This window comes from Nerophis ophidion, linkage group LG02 (genome assembly GCF_033978795.1).
Source record: "Nerophis ophidion isolate RoL-2023_Sa linkage group LG02, RoL_Noph_v1.0, whole genome shotgun sequence".
Classification (NCBI taxonomy): Eukaryota; Metazoa; Chordata; class Actinopteri; order Syngnathiformes; family Syngnathidae; genus Nerophis; species Nerophis ophidion.
Window position 1 is genome coordinate 43,670,455 of NC_084612.1, and position 22,956 is coordinate 43,693,410.

Below are 22,956 nucleotides of genomic sequence, written 5' to 3' on the forward strand. Positions count from 1 at the left end.
ATTTTAAAGGCCTACTGAAACCCACTACTACCCACCACGCAGTCTGATAGTTTATATATCAATGATGAAATATTAACATTGCAACACATGCCAATACGGCCTTTTTAGTTTACTAAATTACAATTTAAAATTTCCCGGGAGTTTCGTCTTGGAAACGTCGTGTAATGATGAAATGTACGCAAGACGTCACGGGTTTTTAGGAAGTATGAGCGCTGCACACACACAGCTAAATGTCGTCTGCTTTAACGGCATAATTATACAGTTTTTTGGACATCTGTGTTGCTGAATCTTTTGCAATTTGTTCTATTAATATTGAAGGAGTCACAGTAGAAAGATGGAGTTCGGAAGCTTTAGCCTTTAGCCACACAAACACACGGTGATTCCTTGTTTAAAATTCCTGGAGGTGAAAATTTACTATGGATCACAGCGTGGTCAAGAGAACATGGAACCCGACTACATGTCAACCAGCAGGTTTCGGTGAGAAAATTGTGGTTCTTACTGGAGAAAAGCTGCCGTCGACTCCCCTGAGACACTGCGCGTCAAGACACCCGTGGAGACACCCTTCCGACTATAAGGTACTGTTAAACTCACTAAAACACCCGCAACACAATAGAAAGATAAGGGATTTCCCAGAATTAACCTAGTAAATGTCTCTAAAAACATCGGAATCCGTCCCAATGCAATCGCGTTTTTTGGGGGGGGGGGTTTCTAGTCCGTCGCTATCAATATTCTCAAACACGAATCTTTCATCCTCGCTCAAATTAATGGGGTAATTGTCGTTTTCTCGGTCCGAATAGCACTTTTTGTTGGAGGCTCCCGTTAAAAAAAATGTGAATATGTGAGGAGCCATCAACATGTGACGTCATCGTCTGCGACTTCCGGTAGAGGCAGGGCATTTCTCTTAGCACCGAAAGTTGCGAACTTTATCGTGGATGTTCTCTACTAAATCCTTTCAGCAAAAATATGGCAATATCGCGAAAAGATCAAGTATGACACATAGAATGGACCTGCTATCCCCGTTTAAATAAGAAAATCTCATTTGAGTGGGCCTTTAATGATAATTTGTTGTTTGTTTCCCAAGTGTGTGTGTGTGTGTGTGTGTGTGTGTAAAAGGGAATTAAATTAAAGAGGACCTATTGTGCAAAACCAACTTTTTTTTTTACCTATTGGTACCTGTTTTTGCGTATTTGGGCTCTGCATAAGTGCCGAAAAGCAGGGATATTTATTAGAACAATCTTCCCTTCATTCATTCTTCCTCTAATCGAGCTGTTTGGAATTTGCCCAGGTTGACACGTTTTTAACGTTGGTGACATTAGCAGATGTCTCCATATATGGTAAAGATTACCCAAAGAGGGCTTGCGCGAGTCCGCCATTGTAGCTTGACGCTTTTGTCAAAAGTGGCGTATGGTTCTAACTTGTATCTGTCAGTAGACTCCAAATGGAAGAGTTAAAAACAACAAAATGGCTTACATGGGGGAAATGACGCAGTTGGACCACCCACAAAATGGCGCATTCTTAAGAGACGGTCATAAAGTGGTTTGAAGATGGTCTGTATAACAATCTACGTATGTCGGCAACATTTTGACCAAAAAACAGAGCCGGTCTTAGGCAGGCATATATGAGGGGGCAGTCTGAAATATGAAGGGGGCATCATGTGTGCATGCTGCTCCATCATGCGGTTGAGTATAATCATTTAATTTGAATAAAATCAAGGGTGAGTGGTAATATTTGAGTGGGCTCCGGGCCCCTCTGTAGTTAAAAAGATGGGCCCCGAGGTCAAAAAAGTTAAGAACCCCTGATGTAGACCACAAGGAAGTGTTTAAAATGTAGGAAAAAAATCATTATATGACCCCTTTTAAAACTCTTTGTAAACACTGTAATTGCTATTTGGTTCAGTCCATTTCCTCCCATTCCTATGTTTAATTGAACAATTGAATATACAAACAGACTAAGGCACTTTCAATTCCTTGCATTAGTTAATGGGGCAGGTCTGCCTCCACACAAAGAGGTGTTTATATGTCATACATGTCTTACACTGAGCTTTTAGCCCTTAATACATTATTATATTATACAGTATATATACTATTATTATTATTGTTATTATATTATAACTGCACTATTCCTAACACTGGTGTTTATTGATAGCAGATGAGTTTAGAGTTGTTGCTGCAGGTTTGTAAATGACAAAACGTCGTGGACTCCACGTGTGTTTTGTCATGCATGAATACAAAAAATATTTTTCATTTTTTCCTTATTGCCTTATTTTTCCTTATTACCTGGTACTATGCACTAAATTAGTCTGATTTGTCAAATAGTTTGGCTCTAAAGAAACATTCTACAACCCATGGAAACACCTTAATCTGATCGTGTTTGGTTTTTGAGAAACCGGACAAGCACACTTAGATTTTATGATTGGAAACTGGTTCTCTTGGATTTCTCTGTGGTGATTCTAACATTGATTTGTTAAACTCAACCAAGCAAAAACATGTTGATGACTTCATTGAGACAATGTACAGCTTGTCTTTATATCCAACCATAACCAAAGCAAGCAGAATAACAAGACATAGTGCTGCAATCATCCCCAACATTTTTACTAACATTATGGGAAATCAAATCACCAGTGCCCTATTCATATGTGATATCACTGACCATTTACCTGTTTTTACTTTATATGACTGTCATCTCAAGAAAACCAAAGACACTGTGGCAAACATCTTTAAACGAATAACAACTGACGAAACAATCTGTGCCCTAAACAACAGTTTAGCAGTTCAGGATTGGACTTCAGTTTACAGAAAACTAAATGTGGACAGCGCTTATTGTATTTTTTAGACATCTTTACTTCCCTGCATAATAAATGCTGCCCTGTGAAAGAATATTTTATAAAAGGAAAAAATAAAAATAGCCCTTGGATATAAAAAGGTATAATTAATGCATGTAAAAAGAAAAACAATCCCTACAAACTTTTCATCAAAATAATAACAAAATAAGTCAAACAACAATACAAAAAGTACAAAAATACATTAACTGATATTGTAAGAACAAACAAAAGGTTATATTATAAAAAAAAAAAAACCTAAATGAAAACAAAAACAATATAAAAGGAATTTGGGATGTTTTGAATAGTCTAATCAAACATCCATCCATCCATCCATTTTCTACCGCTTATTCCCTTTCGGGGTCGCGGGGGGCGCTGGCGCCTATCTCAGCTACAATCGGGCGGAAGGCAGGGTACACCCTGGACAAGTCGCCACCTCATCGCAGGGCCAACACAGATAGACAGACAACATTCACACACTACAAGGATATTCAAAGTTGACTTATCCTGATTACTTTTTTGATGAAAACGGTGAAGATTATACATTACGCGTTTCCATATGAGTTGGGAAATTGTGTTAGATGTAAATATAAACGGAATACAATGATTTGCAAATCATTTTCAACCCATATTCAGTTGAATATGCTACAAAGACAACATATTTGATGTTCAAACTGATAAACATTTTTTTTTTTTGCAAATAATCATTAATTTTAGAATTTGATGCCAGCAACACGTGACAAAGAAGTTGGGAAAGGTGGCAATAAATACTGTAAAAGTTGAGGAAGGCTCATCAAACACTTATATGGAACATCCTACACGTGTGCAGGCTAATTGGGAACAGGTGGGGGCCATGATTGGGTATAAAAGTAGCTTCCGTGAAATGCTGAGTAATTCACAAACAAGGATGGGGTGAGGGTCACCACTTTGTAAGCAAATTGTTCAACAGTTTTAGAGCAACATTTCTCAACGAGCTATTGCAAGGAATTTAGGGATTTTACCAACTACGGTCCGTAAAATCTTTAAAAGGTTCAGAGAATATGGAGAAATCACTGTACGTAAGTGATGATTGTACGGACTTTTGATCCCTCAGGTGGTACTGCATCAAAAACCGACATCAGTGTGTAAAGGATATCATCACATGGGCTCAGGAACACTTCATAAAACCACTGTCAGTAACTACAGTTGGTCGCTACATCTGTAAGTGCAAGTTGAAACTCTACTATGCAAAGCCAAACCCATTTATCAACAATATCCTGAAACGCCGCCGGCTTGGCTGGGCCCGAGCTCACCTAAGATGGACTGATGCAAAGTGGAAAGGTGTTCTGTAGTCTGACGAGTCCACATTTCAAATTTTATTTGGAAACAGAGGACGTGGTGTCCTCCAGGACAAAGAGGAAAATAACCATTCGGATTGTTATAGGCGCAACGTTCAAAAGCCAGCATCTGTGATGGTATGGGGGTGCATTAGTGCCCAAGGCATGGGATACTTACACATCTGAAAGGTCCATACAGGTTTTGGAGCAACATATGTTGTCATCCAAGCAGCGTTATCATGGACGCCCCTGCTTATTTCAGCAAGACAAGTGTTACGACAGCGTGGCTTCGTAAAAAAAGAGTGCGGGTACTTTTTTGGCCCGCCTGCAGTCCAGACCTGTCTCCCATCAAAAATGTGTGGCGCATCATGAAGCGTAAAATACGACAGTGGAGACCCCGGACTGTTGAACGACTGAAGCTCTACATAAAACTAAAATGGGAAAGAACTCCACTTTTAAAGCTTCAACAATTACTTTCCTCAGTTCCCAAACGTTTATTGAGTGTTGTTAAAAGAAAAGGTGATGAAACACAGTGGTGAACATGCCCTTTCCCAACTACTTTGGCATGTGTTGCAGCCATGAAATTCTAAGTTAATTATTATTTGCACAAAAAAATAAATGTTATGAGTTTGAACATCAAATATCTTGTGTTTGTAGTGTATTCAATTGAATATGGATTGAAAACGATTTGCAAATCATTGTATTCCGTTTATATTTACATCTAACACAATTTCCCAAGTCATATGGAAACGGGGTTTGTACTTTCCAAGTTACCAACCTCCCGAGTTTTAACCAGCCCAGCGTCAACGTCGCAAAGCCACACACATCTTTACCCTCACCCTGCAACTCTTCATACATCTAACATAATTTCCCAACTCACATGGAAACGGGGTTTGTAATATGAGTAATATGGTGAATAAGTTCAATAGTTTTTTTGTAAATGTTGGTCCTAAGTTGGCTGTTGATATCCCAGACAATGGAGTTACAAAATCAACTATTAAACAGAATTCTTTGTCATTCTTCCTCTTAGCTACAAATGAGCAGGAAGTGACAAACATTGTGCGGAAGTGTAAAAGCAAGTGCTCCACTGATTGCCATGATATCAACAAGATATTGGTTCAAAAGGTTATACTGGATATTGTAAAACCCTTAACTTATATATGTAACCTATCATTCCAAACTGGCCTATTTCCAAGTCAAATGAAAATCGCTAAGGTAACTCCGCTCTTCAAAAGTGACAGCAAACACGATTTCATCAATTACCTGACCAATCTCTCTTTTGCCTCATTTCTCAAAAATCTTACGAGAAACTATTTAACTCTCGACTTGAACCTTTTCTTGAGCAGCATCATATAATCAATGGCAGTCAGTACGGCTTTAGGTCCAAACGAACAACCTCAATGGCGATAACTGAAGCTATGGAAGAAATGACTAATGCACTGGAGCATAAAATATATGCAGTTGGTATCTTTATTGATCTAAAGAAAGCCTTTGATACCATTAATCATTCAATTCTAGTAGATAAAATGGAAAGATATGGAATTTTGGGGGCTGGCTGGTGACTGGTTGAAAAGTTATTTAACAGGAAGGGTACAGTTTGTCAAAATGGGTCCATTTTTATCTGATACTCTTGGCATTGCTTGTGGTGTCCCCCAAGGATCCGTGTTGGGGCCCAAACTGTCTAATGTATATATATTAATGATATGTTTAATACATCTAAAGTACTGAAATGTATACTATTTGCAGACAACAAAAATATATTCTACAGTAGTGATGACTATAATGAGCTCATAAATACAGTAAACACAGACCTAAATATAGTAAAAAAAAAATGGATGGACACAAATAAATGATCTTTGAATATAAATAAAACTAAGATAGTGATGTTTGGAAATCACAGCATAACGTCTCAACAGAAAATAAGTATTGATGGTACCCAAATAGAAATCGTAAATGAGAATACATTTTTGGGAGTAATAATTGATAGTAAACTATCATGGAAACCTCATGTCAGACACATTCAAACAAAAATCTCCAAAAGCCTCTCAATTATAAACAAAGCAAAACTATACCTCAATGAAAATGCACTCCGCACTCTATACTTCACCTTGGTACTGCCATACCTTACATACTGTGTTGAATACTTCTTTGTACTCTATACTGCACCTTGGTTCTGCCATCCATACCTTACATATTGTGTTGAAGTATGGGGGAATACTTACCACACCACAATTCATCCTCTGATCATATTACAGAAAAACGCAGTGCAGATCATTCACAACATTGGTTATTAAGGACATACTCATAATCTGTTTATCCAATCAAAGTTGCTCAAATTTGATCACCTAGTTAAATATAATACATTAATAATCTTATATAAAGCATTTAACAAATTATTGCAGCCTAATCTACAACTTATTTTTATAAGACGAGTGCAGGCTCATAACTTGAGAGGCTTTGGATATTTCTCATTACCGAGAGCTCAAACCACTCGTAAACGTTTCTGTGTGTCTGTATGCGGAATAAAACTATGGAACAAACTGGACTTACAACACGAGCAATGCCAAACTATTAATCGATTCAAACGATTATACAAACATTGGGTTTGGTTCAAATATAGAGATGAGGGTCTTTAATTTAATTTGACTTGCTGTTGTACTCTGTCTCAAAGTGTTATCATGTGCTCAATGCTTACCTTACCATTATTGCCAAGTTGCCTATTACCATTATTGCTAGGTTGTCTATTACCATTGTTGGTTATCTTGTCTATTACCATTGTTGGTATATTCATTATTCCTACATTATTGATACACATCCTCTAGTATACATTTGGGTCTTTCATATATATATATATATATATATATATATATATATATATATATATATATATATATACATATATACATATATATATATATATATATATATATATATATATATATATATATATATATATATATATATATATATATCGTTGTTAGCCTATTTTGTGAAGTGTTGTGCTTGTGCGCTACGTTCGCTCGCATCCTGTGCATCTCCTGGGGGCTAAGCCCCCCCTGTCCTTAAAAGCTAGTGACGCTCCTGGTTTGTGTCACTGCTTAATAACTGTTTAATAAATACAGTTTTGGTCAATTGACTTAGTTGTGATTTCCCTCTCACCATGAAAGTTTAAAATGAGTATATATTAATGCAGTATGAACAAGAATGTTTTAATGTAGACACATGGAATCATCATACTGCTGTGATTATATGCATCAAGTGTTAATTCAAGTCTAAGGCAAAATATTGAGATATATATCTTGTATCGCGATATAGCCCACAAATATCAAGATATTAAAAAAAATGCCATATCGCCCAGCCCTACGTGTAATTATCATTATTGAGTAGTATTAAAATGTCAGCGTTTTCTCGTGACATTATTACACTCTCTTTTTCCTTAGATTTTTCTTGTTGTTGTATTTTGTGTTATAATTCTAACAATCTGCTGCAGGCCACCAAAACTGAGGCTGCGGACTGCAAATGGCCCCAAGTCCACACTTTGGACAACAGTGCCAGAAATGTATGAAAATAACCTCAATTATTTGGACAGTACTACTGAAGTCGTGTTTTGTACATAGTCATGATGAAGCAAATCTCAAGAATGTATCCTAAAAACAAGTCCCGATGCACCATGGTGATGTGATGAGTGCTCTGCTACTTGCAGCTGGGAATGGCTGGGAGCCAACGGGTGGAGTTGCACAGAAAACAGGAAACAGCTCGGCAGTTTACGTGAGCACAGCTGAACTCTGGCCTCTGTGAGCCTTTTGTGTTGGCCCCAACATATTCTCATATGGAACAATGTCAGCGTGCTTTCCAACGTCAAACACAAACTTCTACTGACACCCTTAAGTTAATTACTGTTTCTGGATATTACAGTACCAACTCCATTCTATTATTAATATACGGTAAACGTTGGGAAAATTTGTATTTGATCCTCTACCAAACAACAACAGTCAACATCCCGACCCTTACAACAGTGGTTCTCAAATGGGGGTACGCGTAGCCCTGGGGGTACTTGAAGGTATGCCAAGGGGTACGTGAGATTTTTTTTTAATATTCTAAAAATAGCAACAATTCAAAAATCCTTTATAGATATATTTATTGAGTAATACTTCAACAAAATATGAATGTAAGTTCATAAACTGTGAAAAAAAAATGCAACAATGCAATATACAGTGTTGGCAGCTAGATTTTTTTGTGGACATGTTCCATAAATATTGATGTTAAAGATTTCTTTTTTTTGTGAAGAAATGTTTAGAATTAAGTTCATGAATCCAGATGGATCTATATTACAATCCCCAAAGAGGGCACTTTATGTTGATGCTTACTTCTATGTGTAGAAATCTTTATTTATAATTGAATCACTTTTTTAATTTTCAACAAGTTTTTAGTTATTTTTAAAACTCTTTTTCAAATAGTTCAAAAAAAGACCACTACAAATGACCAATACGTTGCACTGTTATACAATTGAATGAATCAGAAACTGATGACATAGTGCTGTATTTTACTTATTTACCTCTTTTTTTTCAACCAACAGTACTTTGCTCTGATTACGGGGTACTTGAATTAAAAACATGTTCACAGAGGGTGCATCACTGAAAATAAGGTTGAGAACCACTGCCCTATAACAACACAGTGCATCTGAAAGAAAACGTATTTTATTTTGAAAAATCATTCCCACAATTGGTTGTATCCGGTGTGTTTTTACAGCTGAGTCGTCTCGTGACCGGAAAAGGAGCTGAGCCAATCAGATCGCACCATCTGTAAACATGGCTCCTCATGGTCGGCGAAAGTATGTCGTGCTTCTCCTTTGTGCTTTTCTGCTTTACTGTGTAGCGGCCGAAAGCAAGGACAAGCCAAAGAAGAAGAAGAAGGACATCAGAGACTACAATGACGCAGACATGGCGCGGCTCCTTGAGGAATGGGAGGTACTTGCATGCTGACGTTTTTTAATTTGGTGTCCCCGTTAGCTTCGGTTAGCTCGCCTACATGTACCAGTGCATGACCACACTGCAGCTGTACGAGCAACATGCACCATGTCCCTTGCCTAAACCCGAGAAACTATTGTTTTATGTGTGTACCTTCATACTAACTACTGCCACTATCTAAGTTAGCGTCCACCATTTAAGGAGGTGTTTTTGTCTTAGAGAGAATACATTTGACAATAATTGTAGTAAGTATGTTTTGTACACTACACATGGTGCATTCAATGTGTGCTGGAAAGTCGGAATTTCAATTAAAACGCCCCTTAAAGAATTACCCAGGATGTGAAGTTTTTCTGGGGATAGGTTGATTGTCAACACTAAAATGTGAGTGTGAATGTTGTCTATCTGTGTTGGCCCTGTGATGAGGTGGAGACTTGGCCAGAGTGTACTCCGCCTTCTGCCAGATTGTAGCTGAGATAGGCACCAACGCCCCCCGCGACCCCAAAGGGAATAAGCAGTTAAAAAACGAATGGATGGGTGAAGTTTTTCTACAGCGTGACCGAGCAATGCCCACAGCAATTTCCTCCAGTCAGTACTGTAATCTACTGTAGAACACACTCAAGGCGTTCTACTGTACAAACCCTGTTTCCATATGAGTTGGGAAATTGTGTTAGATGTAAATATGAACGGAATACAATGATTTGCAAATCATCTTCAACCCATATTCAGTTGAATATGTGTTGACAACCTATTTGATGTTGAAACTGATAAACATTTTTTGGTTTGTAAATAATAATTAACTTTAGAATTTGATGCCAGCAACACGTGACAAAGAGGTCGGGAAAGGTGGCAATAAATACTGATAAAGTTGAGAAATTCTCATCAAACATATATTTGGAACAACCCACAGTTGTGCAGGCTAATTGGGAACAGGTGGGTGCCATGACTGGGTATAAAAGCAGCTTCCATGAAATGCTAAGTAATTCACAAACAAGGATGGGGTGATGGTCACCAATTTGTAAGCAAATGTTCGAACAGTTTTAGAACAACATTTCTCAACAAGCTTTTGCAAGAAATTTAGGGAGTTTACCATCTACGGTCCGTAAAATCATCAAAAGGTTCAGAGAATCTGGAGAAATCACTGCACGTAAGCGATGATATTACGGACCGTTGATCTTTCAGGCGGTTCTGCATCAAAAACAGACATTGGTGTGTAAAGGATATCACCACATGGGCTCAAGAACACTTCATAAAACCACTGTCAGTAACTACAGTTGGTTGCTACATCTGTAAGTGCAAGTTAAAACTCTGCTATGCAAAGCAAAACCCATTTATCAACAACACCAAGGAACGCTGCTGGCTTCTCTTGGCCCGAGCTCATCTAAGATGGACTGATGCAAAGTGGAAAGGTGTTCTGTGGTCTGACGGGTCCACATTTCAAATTATATTTGGAAACTGTGGACGTGGTGTCCTCCGGAACGAAAAGGAAAATAACCATCCGGATTGTTATAGGCGCAAAGTTCAAAAGCCAGCATCTGTGATGGTATGGGGGTGTATTAGTGCCCAAGGCATGAGTAACTTACACATCTGTGAAGGCATCATTAATGCTGAATGGTCCATACAGGTTTTGGAGCAACACATGTTGTCATCCAAGCAACGTTATCATGGACGCCCCTGCTTATTTCAGCAAGGCAATGCCAAGCCACGTGTTACAACAGCGTGGTTTTGTAGTAAAAGAGTGCGGGTACTTTCCTGGCCCGCCTGCAGTCCAGACCTGTCTCCCATCGAAAATGTGTGGCTCATTATGAAGCGTAAAATACGACAGCGGAGAACCCGGACTGTTGAACGACTGAAGCTCTACATAAAAAAAGAATGGGAAAGAATTCCACTTTCAAAGCTTCAACAATTAGTTTCCTCAGTTCCCAAACGTTTATTGGGTGTTGTTAAAAGAAAAGGTGATGTAACACAGTGCTGATCATGCCCTTTCCCAACTACTTTGGCACCTTTTGCAGCCATGAAATTCTAAGTTAATTATTATTTGCAAAAAAAACCCAAAATGTATGAGTTTGACCATCCAATATCTTGTCTTTGTAGTGCATTCAACTGAATATGGATTGAAAAGGATTTGCAAATCAATGTATTCTGTTTATATTTACATCCAACACAATTTCCCAACTCATGTGGGAACGGGGTTAGTACTAGATTTGGTGAAACGGTTGTAAATGTGGCTGTATGGGTTGTATTTCTTATTAATATAGCTCTAATTTTCTTATTAAACGTTACTTAGAAGGTCCTAAACAGTTTTTTAATGCTATAATTAATAGTTTGTCAGTAATACGTTTTTTTGTCAATATTTGGCAACAAACTGTACCCCTTTCCACACACAGGTAATTTGTCTTAGTCACTTAGTCCGTGTGTTATTACACCACTTGGCAGTCAGTTGACCAAACTTGCAACCTTTATTCTGATCATTTCTCACTTTACATTCATAGTAGATTGCATTACCCACAGCAAGCCAACAACAGAGCAGTTGGCAAATGCTGAAGCCAGTGGAGCCTCTGCTGTTCTCATACACCCCGATCCCGAAGATTACAAATCAGACTAATAATTACTAATCAGACTAATAATACACTATTCAAAGATTCAGAACCTTGGTCTTTGAGTAGTGTATTATTCATGACATTTGAGTCCTTTAAGGAGGCGAATGGTCTGCTTGCACTGCAACTGTTGGATCACTTAATAGTGGTTCCAATTTAAATTGTGAATGTATTTCTATTCCTGCGATGAGGTGGCGACTTGTCCAGGGTGTACCCTGCCTTCCGCCCGATTGTAGCTGAGATAGGCGCCAGCCCCCCCCGCGGCCCCAAAAGGTAATAAGCGGTAGAAAATGGATGGATGGATGTATTTCTATTCCCAATATTTTTTTTCTTAAACATTGTAGTGGTTAACTCCTTTGATGGTGGTGTGGTATGATTATAACTAACATATATACATTCCATCCATCCATTAATTTTCTACTGCTTGTCCCTTTTGGGGGTTGGGGGGGTGTTGGAGCCTTCCTCAACTGCATTTGGGCGGATGGTGGGGGTACCCCCCAGGACAAGTCGGCACCTCATCACAGGACCAACACAGAGAGACGGACAACATTCACACTCATATTCACACACTAGGGCCAAATTACTGTTGCCAATCTATTAATTTATGTTAAAAAATTTATCTGAAATCAAACATGCTTAATTCAAAATTTGATAAGTTTATAGCAGTGGATGTAAAATTATGTTTTGTACGCTGCTTGAAAATCCGTCTTCCCCTGGCTCCCCTTGCCGCGGAGGAGCAACATGAAATGTCATGTGACATCTAGAGAGTGACCTACTGCAGGTTACATCTACATAGAGTTGAACCACAGAAGGTTGAGACAGCATTTGTTTAGCCTGCTTACAATGAGGTTTATTTTGCAAGTTACTTTGATTTTGAACAGGAGTTGTTCATAATGGATTGTTTTTCATGCGAAAAATTAGGTGTGACCCTGCGGGATGTCAGTTTACTGTGTCCTTTTATACATTTTAATGGGATGCATGACACTAAGCTTGCAACTCCACTGACATGCAAGTTTCGTTACTCATTGTCCTGACTCCTGGTGTCTCCACAGAAAGATGATGACATTGAGGAGGGAGACCTTCCAGAGCACCGCAGATCTCCTCCTCCCATTGATTTCGCCAAAGTTGATTCGTCCAAACCTGAAGAGCTGCTGAAGATGTCCAAGAAGGGCAGGACCCTCATGGTTTTTGCCACAGTGTCGGGAGACCCCACAGAGAAGGAGACTGAGGAGATAACAGGCTTGTGGCAGGGCAGCCTTTTTAATGCCAACTATGATATTCAAAGGTATTATACACTAAATACAGAGTGTTTCTTTATTTGACACCAGGAATTATTGTGAGGAAATTAAATTTTGTTTTACAAGTCTGACTTCAGAACTATTACTGCAGTGGGGCGGGGAATCTAAGGGGATCTGGTTAGGTGTATGGGGTTGTGATAGACAGAGGACTGACTTCAAGTACTGTATAAGCGTTTTTTAAATGCTTGAAACATACGCATGTATTTTGATCATTTTAAGCAGACATGATGCATCAATTTCAAAAACGCGTAGCGTTTGCTTTTTTTCTTTATCACTAATTAATGCTCACTGCACATTTCATGAGAGCAAACAAACATCAAACACATCACTTACTGCCCAATGTCTTTTGTCATTATGATGCAGACTGATAGAATCCTGTTATTTTCCCGTTTTAGATGAAAAATGACTCATAATCCTCACAAAGAAACAGGGCAGGGTTTTTGGCGCATTGTCTTTTTGTTTCGTTCTCGACATTTTCGGTGCTAAAATAGCTGTCAAAGTGTACCACCTTGTTGGAATACATCCGTAAGAGTTCTTCTGTCCGAGTGTGAGGCATGATCTATGATCTAGAATAAACTTCCAGGGAGCATAAAAACAAGAAAACACTTTGCCAGTGGATCATGTTGAAATTGTACACAAGCTTGTGGTCACAGTGCCGCTCTAAATAGTTTGTCTGTATTAGCGCTTATATTACGATATCACTCATACTTGGTTAATATTCAAATCACAAAACGTCAATGGAGTACTGTTGGTGCTTTTTGGTTGGTTATTTATTGGATGTTATGGGCGAAATAGAGGACCTCCCATTTTATTTACATTTATTTCCAATTTAGAATGCGTAAAAAAAAAATCCATCCTTGTCTTTCATAATGATATGCAAAATTCCTAAAAAAGTTCAGTTCCCCTTTAACTAAAAAGAAACATGTAAACCATGAGTGTCCAATGTGTGTACAGCTTTTATTTATTTCCCCCGCCAACATTATCTAAGAACAAAGATCATTGTTATTGAGCTATATTGTAGTAGGCATGTGCTTACTAACAACCGAGATGACTAATTTGTTTATACATATGTTTACTTTAACCATGCTGATGACGTATGGATGAGTGGTTTAGTATATCTGATACCATGTACAAACCCCGTTTCCATATGAGTTAGGAATGTAAATACAAACGGAATACAATGACTTGCAAATAATTTTCAACCCACATTCAGTTGAATATGCTACAAAAACAACATATTTGATGTTCAAACCGATAAACATTTTTTTTGTTGCAAATAATCATTAACTTTAGAATTTGATCCCAGCAACACATGACAAAGAAGTTGGGAAAGGTGTCAATAAATACTGATAACGTTGAGGAATGCTCATCAAACACTTATTTGAAACATCCTACAGGTGTGCAGGCTAATTGGGAACAAGTGGGTGCCATGATTGAGTATAAAAACAGCTTCCCAAAAAATGCTCAGTCTTTCACAAGAAAGGATGGGGCGAGGTACACCCCTTTGTCCACAACTGCGTGAGCAAATAGTCAAACAGTTTAAGAACAATATTTCTCAAAGTGCAATTGCAAGAAATTAAGGGATTTCAACATCTACGGTCCATAATATCATCAAAAGGTTCAGAGAATCTGGAGAAATCACTCCACGTAAGCGGTATGGCCGGAAACCAACTTTGAATGACCGTGACCTTCGATCCCTAAGGCGGCACTGTTTTAAAAACCAACATCTATCTCTAACGAATATCAGCACATGGGCTCAGGAACACTTCAGAAAACCACTGTCACTAAATACAGTTTGTCGCTACATCTGTAAGTGCAAGTTGAAGCTCTACTATGCAAAGCGAAAGCCATTTATCAACAACATCCAGAAACGCCGCCAGCTTCTCTGGGCCCGAGATCATCTAAGATGGACTGATGCAAAGTGGAAAAGTGTTCTGTGGTCTGACGAGTCCACATTTCAAATTATTTTTGGAAATATTCGACATGGTGTCATCCGGACCAAAGGGGAAGCGAACCATCCAGACTGTTATCGACGCAAAGTTCAAAAGCCAGCATCTGTGATGGTATGGGGGTGCATTAGTGCCAAAGGCATGGGTAACTTACACATCTGTGAAGACAGCATTAATGCTGAAAGGTATATACAGGTTTTGGAAACACATATGCTGCCATCCAACCACCGTCTTTTTCATGGACGCCCCTGCTTTTTTCAGCAAGACAATGCCAAGCCACATTCAGGACATGTTACAACAGCATGTAGCATGTGCTGTAAGAATGCGGGTACTTTCCTGGCCCGCCAGCAGTCCAGACCTGTCTCCCACCGAAAATGTGTGGCGCATTATGAAGCGTAAAATACGACAGCGGAAACCCCGGCTGAAGCTCTACATAAACCAAGAATGGGAAAGAATTCCACTTTCAAAGCTTCAAAATTTAGTTTACTCAGTTGCCAAACGTTTGAGTGTTAAAAGAAAAGGTGATGTAACACAGTGGTTAATATGCCGTTTCCCAACTACTTTGGCCCGTGTTGCAGCCATGAAATTCAAAGTTAAATATAATTTGCAAAAAAAAAAATTAAGTTTATGAGTTTTAACATCAAGATTTTGTCTTTGTAGTGCTTTCAAGGATTTGCAAATCATTGTATTCCATTTATATTTACATCTAACACAATTTCCCAACTCATGTGGAAACGAGGTTTGTAAGTAAACAGACAATTTTAGGTCAGATTTTTTGACAGAAAGGTAAGTAAATGAAATACACAGAAATAATATACAAAATATTAGCCACTGCTGCTGCTCACTGCTCCCCTCACCTCCGAGGGGGTGATCAAGGGTGATGGGTCAAATGCAGAGAATAATTTCACCACACCCAGTGTGTGTGTGTGACAATCATTGGTACTTCAACTTTTTTTTTATTTTTATGGTTTTGTAGTCCATTCCAGTCTTGTCGGGGAATACAATGTTGTCCCTGCTGTCCTTTGACAGCTCTTCAGCCATTGTGGTGAAGTAGCTGTTTTCGTGACAGGAGTCATTTGTCCACATAAAGAGTTATGACTAAGAGTGCTTTCCTAAAAGGACAGGACTACAATGAAAAAAGCTCTGTGGGAGTCAGAATGCGTGATGGTTGATCAAATACTTATCTCAGACCCGCCCCCCCCCCCTAAATTATTATTTTATGATTACGCTTAAAAGAAAAAGAAAAATCATGACAACTGCATTTCTCTGTCGCACTGCAGGTTTGTGGTGGGCTCCAACAGGGTGATCTTTATGTTGCGAGATGGCAGCTTAGCCTGGGAAGTGAAAGACTTCCTACTGACCCAGGAGCGATGCATGGACGTCACGGTAGAAGGACAGGTATTCCAGGGAAAGGCTGCCAGCAAGGACGACAGTAAACACAAGCAGCAGAAGGACGTGAACGCCAAAAAGACCAAGAAAAAGAAGACTGAGAGTAAGAAGGTAGATTTGGAGGGCAACAGAGCCAACAATAGACAGGAGGAACTATGATGGACTATCAGGGTTTCGTCCACTTCAAAGTCATTAATCAATGAACTAATCAATCTTTCTGGGTTGATTCCCTTGACTGCTGAGCACTCCCATTGGTGTTTTCTGAGCAACACATTGCTTTACAAATACCCTCTTGAAATTAGACTCTTGACGAAAGCTATCATTACAAGAGTGATGTCTCATCAATGGAAACATAGCACCTGGGATGTATTTCAGTACTTAACAGGATCCTATAATCTCACTTTTTGGAGGTAGTCATGAAATCAGTTAATTATGGGAGGTGTTCATTTCCCTGGTACAGATAAGCATGTTGGAGGCATTCAATTGGACTTTTGTTTCTGGTTTGTCTAGGACTGTTAATGTCCAGCAACACTTCAAAATGTTCAAATCAGCCCACACATTTTTTATTTTTTATTTTCACAAAATTTAAGAATAAACGTTTTTTCAACACTCCAGTGCCATTGACAAATCCATATGTATTTGAACATATTTCATTAATTCTACGCAATAAACTGGCAGTAACTGACATTTACTGAGGTTTTTTTATTAGCAATTTAGCTTTTGTGACAAATCCACCACCCTATGCTATATAGATATCTTCCTGACTTGTCTAAAAATTGATTTCAATTATTTAATAAGAAGAGTTGAATTGTAATATTTGACACCCTATTAAAACATCACAATTGGTAAATTGACTTAGAATTAGATTTTTATGAAAAATACACTTTTGGAAATGAGCCAGGTTACCGTTTTGGGAGATGCCATATCCTGGGATAGTCACATGATTTTCAGAAAAGACTAAGTACTAAATGTTTATTTTACTGTATGTCACTTAGAGAGTTAATTAATAAAAACATTAAGTTGCATAGGACCAGTTAGACACTGTTAAAGTGTTATTGGTTGAAAGTAAAGGTAACGGAACTTCACAAACTAAAACTGGAGTATGATTTCTTTATTCATACACAAGACCCCTCAACCGTAGTGTCTGAAACCAAATTACTCATCTCATTATAGGAAATTGTTATATTCAAAATATAATCCATTATGTATTAGTGTAGGACAGGAGTGTCCCAACTTTATCCAGGGAGGGTTGCCCACATAAACACTAAAAGGACCTTGAAATATTCTGCACAAAAAAGATGCTAAAAAACAATCCAATGTAGGTCAATACATGCAAAGCCATCTGAATGAAACAATTTAGCTTTATATTATTGGTTTAAAGAAAAGCCTTTTTTTTAATCTAATTGTACATTCGATTAATATTTCGATTTATTTGCACGGCCCTTCTTTGTGAGGTTTGCATGTTTTCCTTGTGACTGCGTGTTGTTTTCTGGGTGCCCAGCTTCCTTCCACCTCCAACACAACATTTTTGGATTGTTTAATAATCAGGTTATCTAAATAACAGACATGTGCATGGGGATGGGCAGATGGACAACACTAAATAGGCCCCAGTATGTAACGTGAGTGTGAATGGTTGTCTATCTGTGTTGGCCCTGCAATTAGGTGGAGACTTGTCCTGCCTTCCACCTACCTGAGTGCAGCTGGGATAGGTGTCAGCTCCCCTGCTACACAGAAAGACACAACCTGTAGAAAATGAATGGAATTATTTTTACAATTATGCAGATGAGTTACAGGCTGAAAATGACCTGCTGTACTTTGGACATCAACACACAATCTTAACTATACAGTACATGTGGTCCAGAACACGCCTAAAAGTATACTTAAATAAAACAAGTAATTTTAAAGTACATGCATAAAGTTTAGAGCAGTGGTTCTCAAATGGGGGTACTTGAAGGTATGCCAAGGGGTACGTGAGATTTTTTTGAATATTTTAAAAATAGCAACAATTCAAATATCCTTTATAAATATATTTCATGAATAATACTTCAAGAAAATACTAATGTACAGTAAGTTCATAAACTGTGAAAAGAAATGCAACAATGCAATATTCAATGTTGACAGCCAGATTTTTTTGTGGACATGTTCCATAAATATAAATGTCAGAGACTTCTTTTTTAGTGAAGAAATGTTTAGAATTAAGTTCATGAATCCAGATGGATCTCTATTTCAATCCCTAAAGAGGGCACTTTAAGTTGATGATTACTTCTATGTGTAGAAATATTTTTTTGTAATTGAATCACTCGTTTATTTTTCAACAAGTTTTTAGTTATTTTTATCTTTTTTTCCAAGTAGTTCCAGAAAGACTACTACAAATGAGCAATATTTTGTTATACAATTTAATAAATCAGAAACAGATGACATAGTGCTGTATTTTCCTTCTTTATCTCTTTTTTTTTTCAACCAAAAATTCTTGCTCTGATTAGGGCAGGGGTCGGGAACCTTTTTGGCTGAGAGAGCCATACAAGCCAAATATTTTTAAAAGTATTTCCGTAAGAGCCATATATATATATATATATATATATATTTTTTTTTTAACACTGAATACAACTATATGCGTGCATTTTTAAGAAAGACCAACATTTTTAGAGTAGAATAAGTCTCTTATTCTTTTTAATAACATTGTTATTCTGAGGCTGACCAAAAATAAATAAAATACTTCTTCCCATTAATGAGACTTCTTGAACAGGTGCGGTAGAAACCGGATGGATGGATGAAAAAGTGCATGAGAATGTGTTATATTTTGAACATTATTTTTGACACTGTGATTACCAGCGGAATTATTCATTACTTATCACGTTAAGCAATGTCAGATAAGATTTATCTGAGAGCCTGGTGCAGTCATCAAAAGAGCCACATCTGGCTCTAGAGCCATAGGTTCCCTACCCCTGGATTAGGGGGTACTTGAATTAAAAAATATTCACGGGGGGTACATCACTGAAAAAAGATTGAGAACCACTGAAAGTAGTAAAACCAAATAAGTTATTTTAAAGTATGTTTTAAATAAGCATATGATTTAGTTGTGGAGGAAGTACGATTGAAAATAGTGTCTTTATTTTGAAAAGCCTCACATCCGGGATGTGTGACAGCGACTCACTTGACGCGGAGGGGATGTCTCATGGCAGCGTCGTTTTTAAAGCAAAGTCTTCATCATTGAACGTCGTCCGCGGATATTCCTGTCCTGGGCTCACTTTACTGGACTGCTCAACGTAGGGGGCGGTTGTTCGTAGTGGAGTTGTACTTTTTACCAATGTGTTCCAAGTCGGCTGCGTCCAGCACGACCACACCCTCCCCGCTTCCTCGTCGCTGTTCAGCGGGAGCAGCGCTTTGTAGCTGCGGGAATAACGGACACTTCTTCCAAACACACCTTTAAATCCTCGCTAATGGACTACAGCGCTGGACCACCGAGCGGCATGGCCCAGAGAAGCGAGTGGACAGCCGGGCAACGCGGGCTTCCAGGCGCCGTCGTCCCGTGTAAGGACTGCTAGGAGGAGGTGGACATCCGGACGCTGCGAATGGAGTCCGGCAGACCGCAGCTAGCTTGTAACCGGGGAGTGTGCGTCAACACCAGCTTGAAACTGGATGGACTTTAACCGACTGGATCGATCCGACGTGAGCGGGATTGATCGAAGGATGGTGTCCGAGGGAGAGCCACCTCTTCCCGCTGTCCAGACGTGCTGGCCGGGTGGTGCCCGGTGTTTCCCCAGTGAGCCAGACCGGGCCAGCGGGTGGTCAAGCTGCCGCTGCACACCAGCAGCTCTCCTCAGGGTGGACTTAAAATGATATCCTGTTGAAAGACACTTCAGTTTGCTATCTATTAACCATTTTTAACATTTGACTAATTAGCACAGAAACACATCTAATTCCAAGTGCATAGAACATATCAAATCTGCCATATGGGATGCTTTTTAGTGCACACACATTGCAGTATGTGTGATTTTGTGTATAATTTAACTTGTGAGATTAGTTTTTTTTTTAAATTCAGGGCATTTAAAACTGGTAGCTTTATTAAGTATGACTTACATAAGCCATTGTGGGAGTATGTCATTTAGGTTTGAATTCAGTTTGCCTAACAATGCCATTCAAATAATGCAGTCATTTTTTTTCATTTGTAAGACTTCAGTTAGCATATAATTTTCTTTGCAGGAATTTAAGGAATTATTTTTTGTTTTCTGGCCAGATTTAACATTTAAAGATTGGAGCGGAGGCTCTAAATGGAACGATGCAGTTTGCGGCAGCAGTAAAAAAAGTCACCTAGGCAGAAGATTAGTGACGATTTCCACTCCGCTATCATGGCGAGTGGCGGCTCCGGCAAGTCGTCTGGCGAAGGATCCGCTGTCGTCCCCGGTGGAAGTCTGCAACAGAGGAAGCGTCTCTCGTCCGTCTGTGATGCGTGCAAAGCCAAGATGCAGCTCGTGGCGGACCTCCTCCTCTTGTCCAGCGAGACCAGGCCGATTATGGCATCCGAGGGCATGGCGTTGGCCGACACGTTCGACCAGTGCCGGGACACGGTCATCGCACGGACCAAAGAGCTCTCAATTCTCACGCATGACATCCAGAGCCAGCTCAACATGGGCAGATTCACAGAGGTGGGGGACCGCCTGTCAGAGATGGCCGATTTGGTCGTGTCTTTGACAGAGTGCTCCGCTCACGCTGCGTATTTGGCGGCGGTGGAGACCACGGGCTCACAGCCTTGCTCGCTTGGTCTCGTGGACCGCTACAAAGTGACCCGCTGCCGTCACGAGGTGGAACAAAGCTGCGGCGTCCTCCGAGGAACCGCCCTGCCGGATCTCACCCCTCAGCTCCTCCTGGAGATCTCCCAGAACATCTCCACCAACCTCAAGACTTTGACGGACATCTCTTCACTGGCCAGCGAGAGGTCCAGGGACCGCTTTGCCAAAGAGCAGTTCAAGTTAAGCGTCAAGAGCATGAGCACCAGCGGCACCGCCTTCTTGGCGTGTGTGAGGGAGATTAAGACCCAGCCCGGCGAGCTCACAAGGAACCGCTGTGTCCTCTTCAGCGGCGCTCTGGTCCACGCTGTCAACGCTCTGGTCGGGTTCGCCACAGAGCCTCTGTTCCTGGGAAGAGCTGCGAGTATCTCCACTGAAGGGAAGGCCGTACAGACTGCGGTGTTGGGGGGCGCCATGAGCGTTGTTTCGGCATGCGTCCTCCTCACCCAGGGACTCAGGGACGTGGCCCAGCACCCTGAGAGCAGTTCCAAAATGGCTGACTACCGGGAGCGCCTGCGGAGCTCTGCGTGCGCTATATCAGACGGCTGCACGCTGCTCACTCAGGCTCTAAGAGAGCGCTCCTCGCCGAGGACTCTGCCGCCAGTCAACTCTCATTCTGTGAATTAGTTCCAAGAGGAGGAAATGTAGTTCCAAACCAAAGAGACTCGGGACATCACTGCTAGTCAGGTCTCGTCCGTACAAACGACGTAGGCCTGTCAGCTGTTCCACAAGTGTCGATGAGCACATCTGCAGGGTTGTACGTCACGCTGGATGTGACAGTAATCAGACCACTTCCATCGACCCCATGTGAGCTCCTCACAAACTGACAAAACCTGAAAAGTTTACCTCAGTTTTCAGCGCTGGTAAAAAATGTGTTGTAGGATGAATGTGTGAACCTACCAGAGACTGACCTTCTCCCGTGACGAGTGTCTTTTAAGTTAGCTTTTTTTTTTTTCTGACGTGTGTGAATCTCTACTTTAAAAAAAGCTGCTGTGCGTATGTGCCATAGTTTTGTTTTTGTTTTGTTGTTTTACACATTATTCACCTTCACTTAGTACTTTCATGTGTTTTGACATGTAAAGGAGTATTTATTTTAACCATTAATAAATGCTTTTTCTGATAAGCTGTTGTGCTACAACCTATTTATTTAAAGGCCTTAAATTATTATTATTATTAAGATTTATTTGAAATAGGGACAGATACAAAAAAAACAGACATCTGAAACAGTTATCCAATGTATGCATCATAGTGTTTGTAGCCAAAGCTAACAACAAAAACAACAACACAGATCCAACATCATTGAAACAGGAAAATAAAAATAATAAGGCAAAAATGAATCAATAATGATAATAGAAATAATACGGACAAAGTGCAAACTCGATAAAAGCCAATAATAATAATAACAACACAAAGTGCAGACATAGAGGAAGTTGTTTGCAACAATATTTGAGGGTTCAATTATAATTTACACAATGCAAAAATGCTGCGATGAGGTGGCGACTTCTCCAGGGTGGACCCCGCCTTCCGCCCGATTGTAGCTGAGATAGGCACCAGCGCCCTCCGTGACCCCAAAGAGAATAAGCGGTAGAAAATAGAGGAATGGAAAATGCAAAAATGCATAAATTATACCATTTTGTATTTTCAAAAAGTAATTAAAATAGTGCAACATATATCAATATGCTTTTTAATTTAATGATGCATTTGTATTTATTTTATGCAGTATATGATATATATTTTTAGTTATGTAATTATACTTATTAGGATTTTTATGGGTTAATAATAGTGAAATAATTTAGTTAGGTAAATATTTTATTTGGGTGTGGGATACTTTCAGAGAT

The 22,956-nt window shown here is 39.4% G+C and overlaps 2 protein-coding genes across 2 annotated transcripts; both read left to right on the forward strand.

The window, feature by feature from the left end:
- Positions 1-8,905: 8,905 nt before the first annotated feature.
- On the forward strand, positions 8,906-17,018 carry mesd (mesoderm development LRP chaperone). Its single transcript, XM_061884270.1, has 3 exons — positions 8,906-9,101; positions 12,748-12,980; positions 16,223-17,018. Exons 1-3 carry the CDS (start codon positions 8,943-8,945, stop codon positions 16,488-16,490), a joined length of 660 nt encoding a protein of 219 aa, XP_061740254.1. The 5' UTR covers positions 8,906-8,942; the 3' UTR covers positions 16,491-17,018.
- Positions 17,019-19,456: 2,438 nt separating this feature from the next.
- Positions 19,457-22,241, forward strand: tlnrd1 (talin rod domain containing 1). The gene has a single exon (XM_061884258.1). It carries the CDS (start codon positions 20,681-20,683, stop codon positions 21,743-21,745), a length of 1,065 nt encoding a protein of 354 aa, XP_061740242.1. The 5' UTR covers positions 19,457-20,680; the 3' UTR covers positions 21,746-22,241.
- The last annotated feature ends 715 nt before the right edge of the window (positions 22,242-22,956 follow it).

Excerpts from the sequence above, each read along its gene's own strand:
- mesd (XM_061884270.1), top strand. The coding sequence starts at position 8,943 with ATGGCTCCTCATGGTCGGCGAAAGTATGTCGTGCTTCTCCTTTGTGCT. Across the intron at positions 9,102-12,747 it reads GGCTCCTTGAGGAATGGGAG|AAAGATGATGACATTGAGGA; the intron begins GTACTTGCATGC and ends GTGTCTCCACAG. Across the intron at positions 12,981-16,222 it reads GCCAACTATGATATTCAAAG|GTTTGTGGTGGGCTCCAACA; the intron begins GTATTATACACT and ends GTCGCACTGCAG.
- tlnrd1 (XM_061884258.1), top strand. The coding sequence starts at position 20,681 with ATGGCGAGTGGCGGCTCCGGCAAGTCGTCTGGCGAAGGATCCGCTGTC.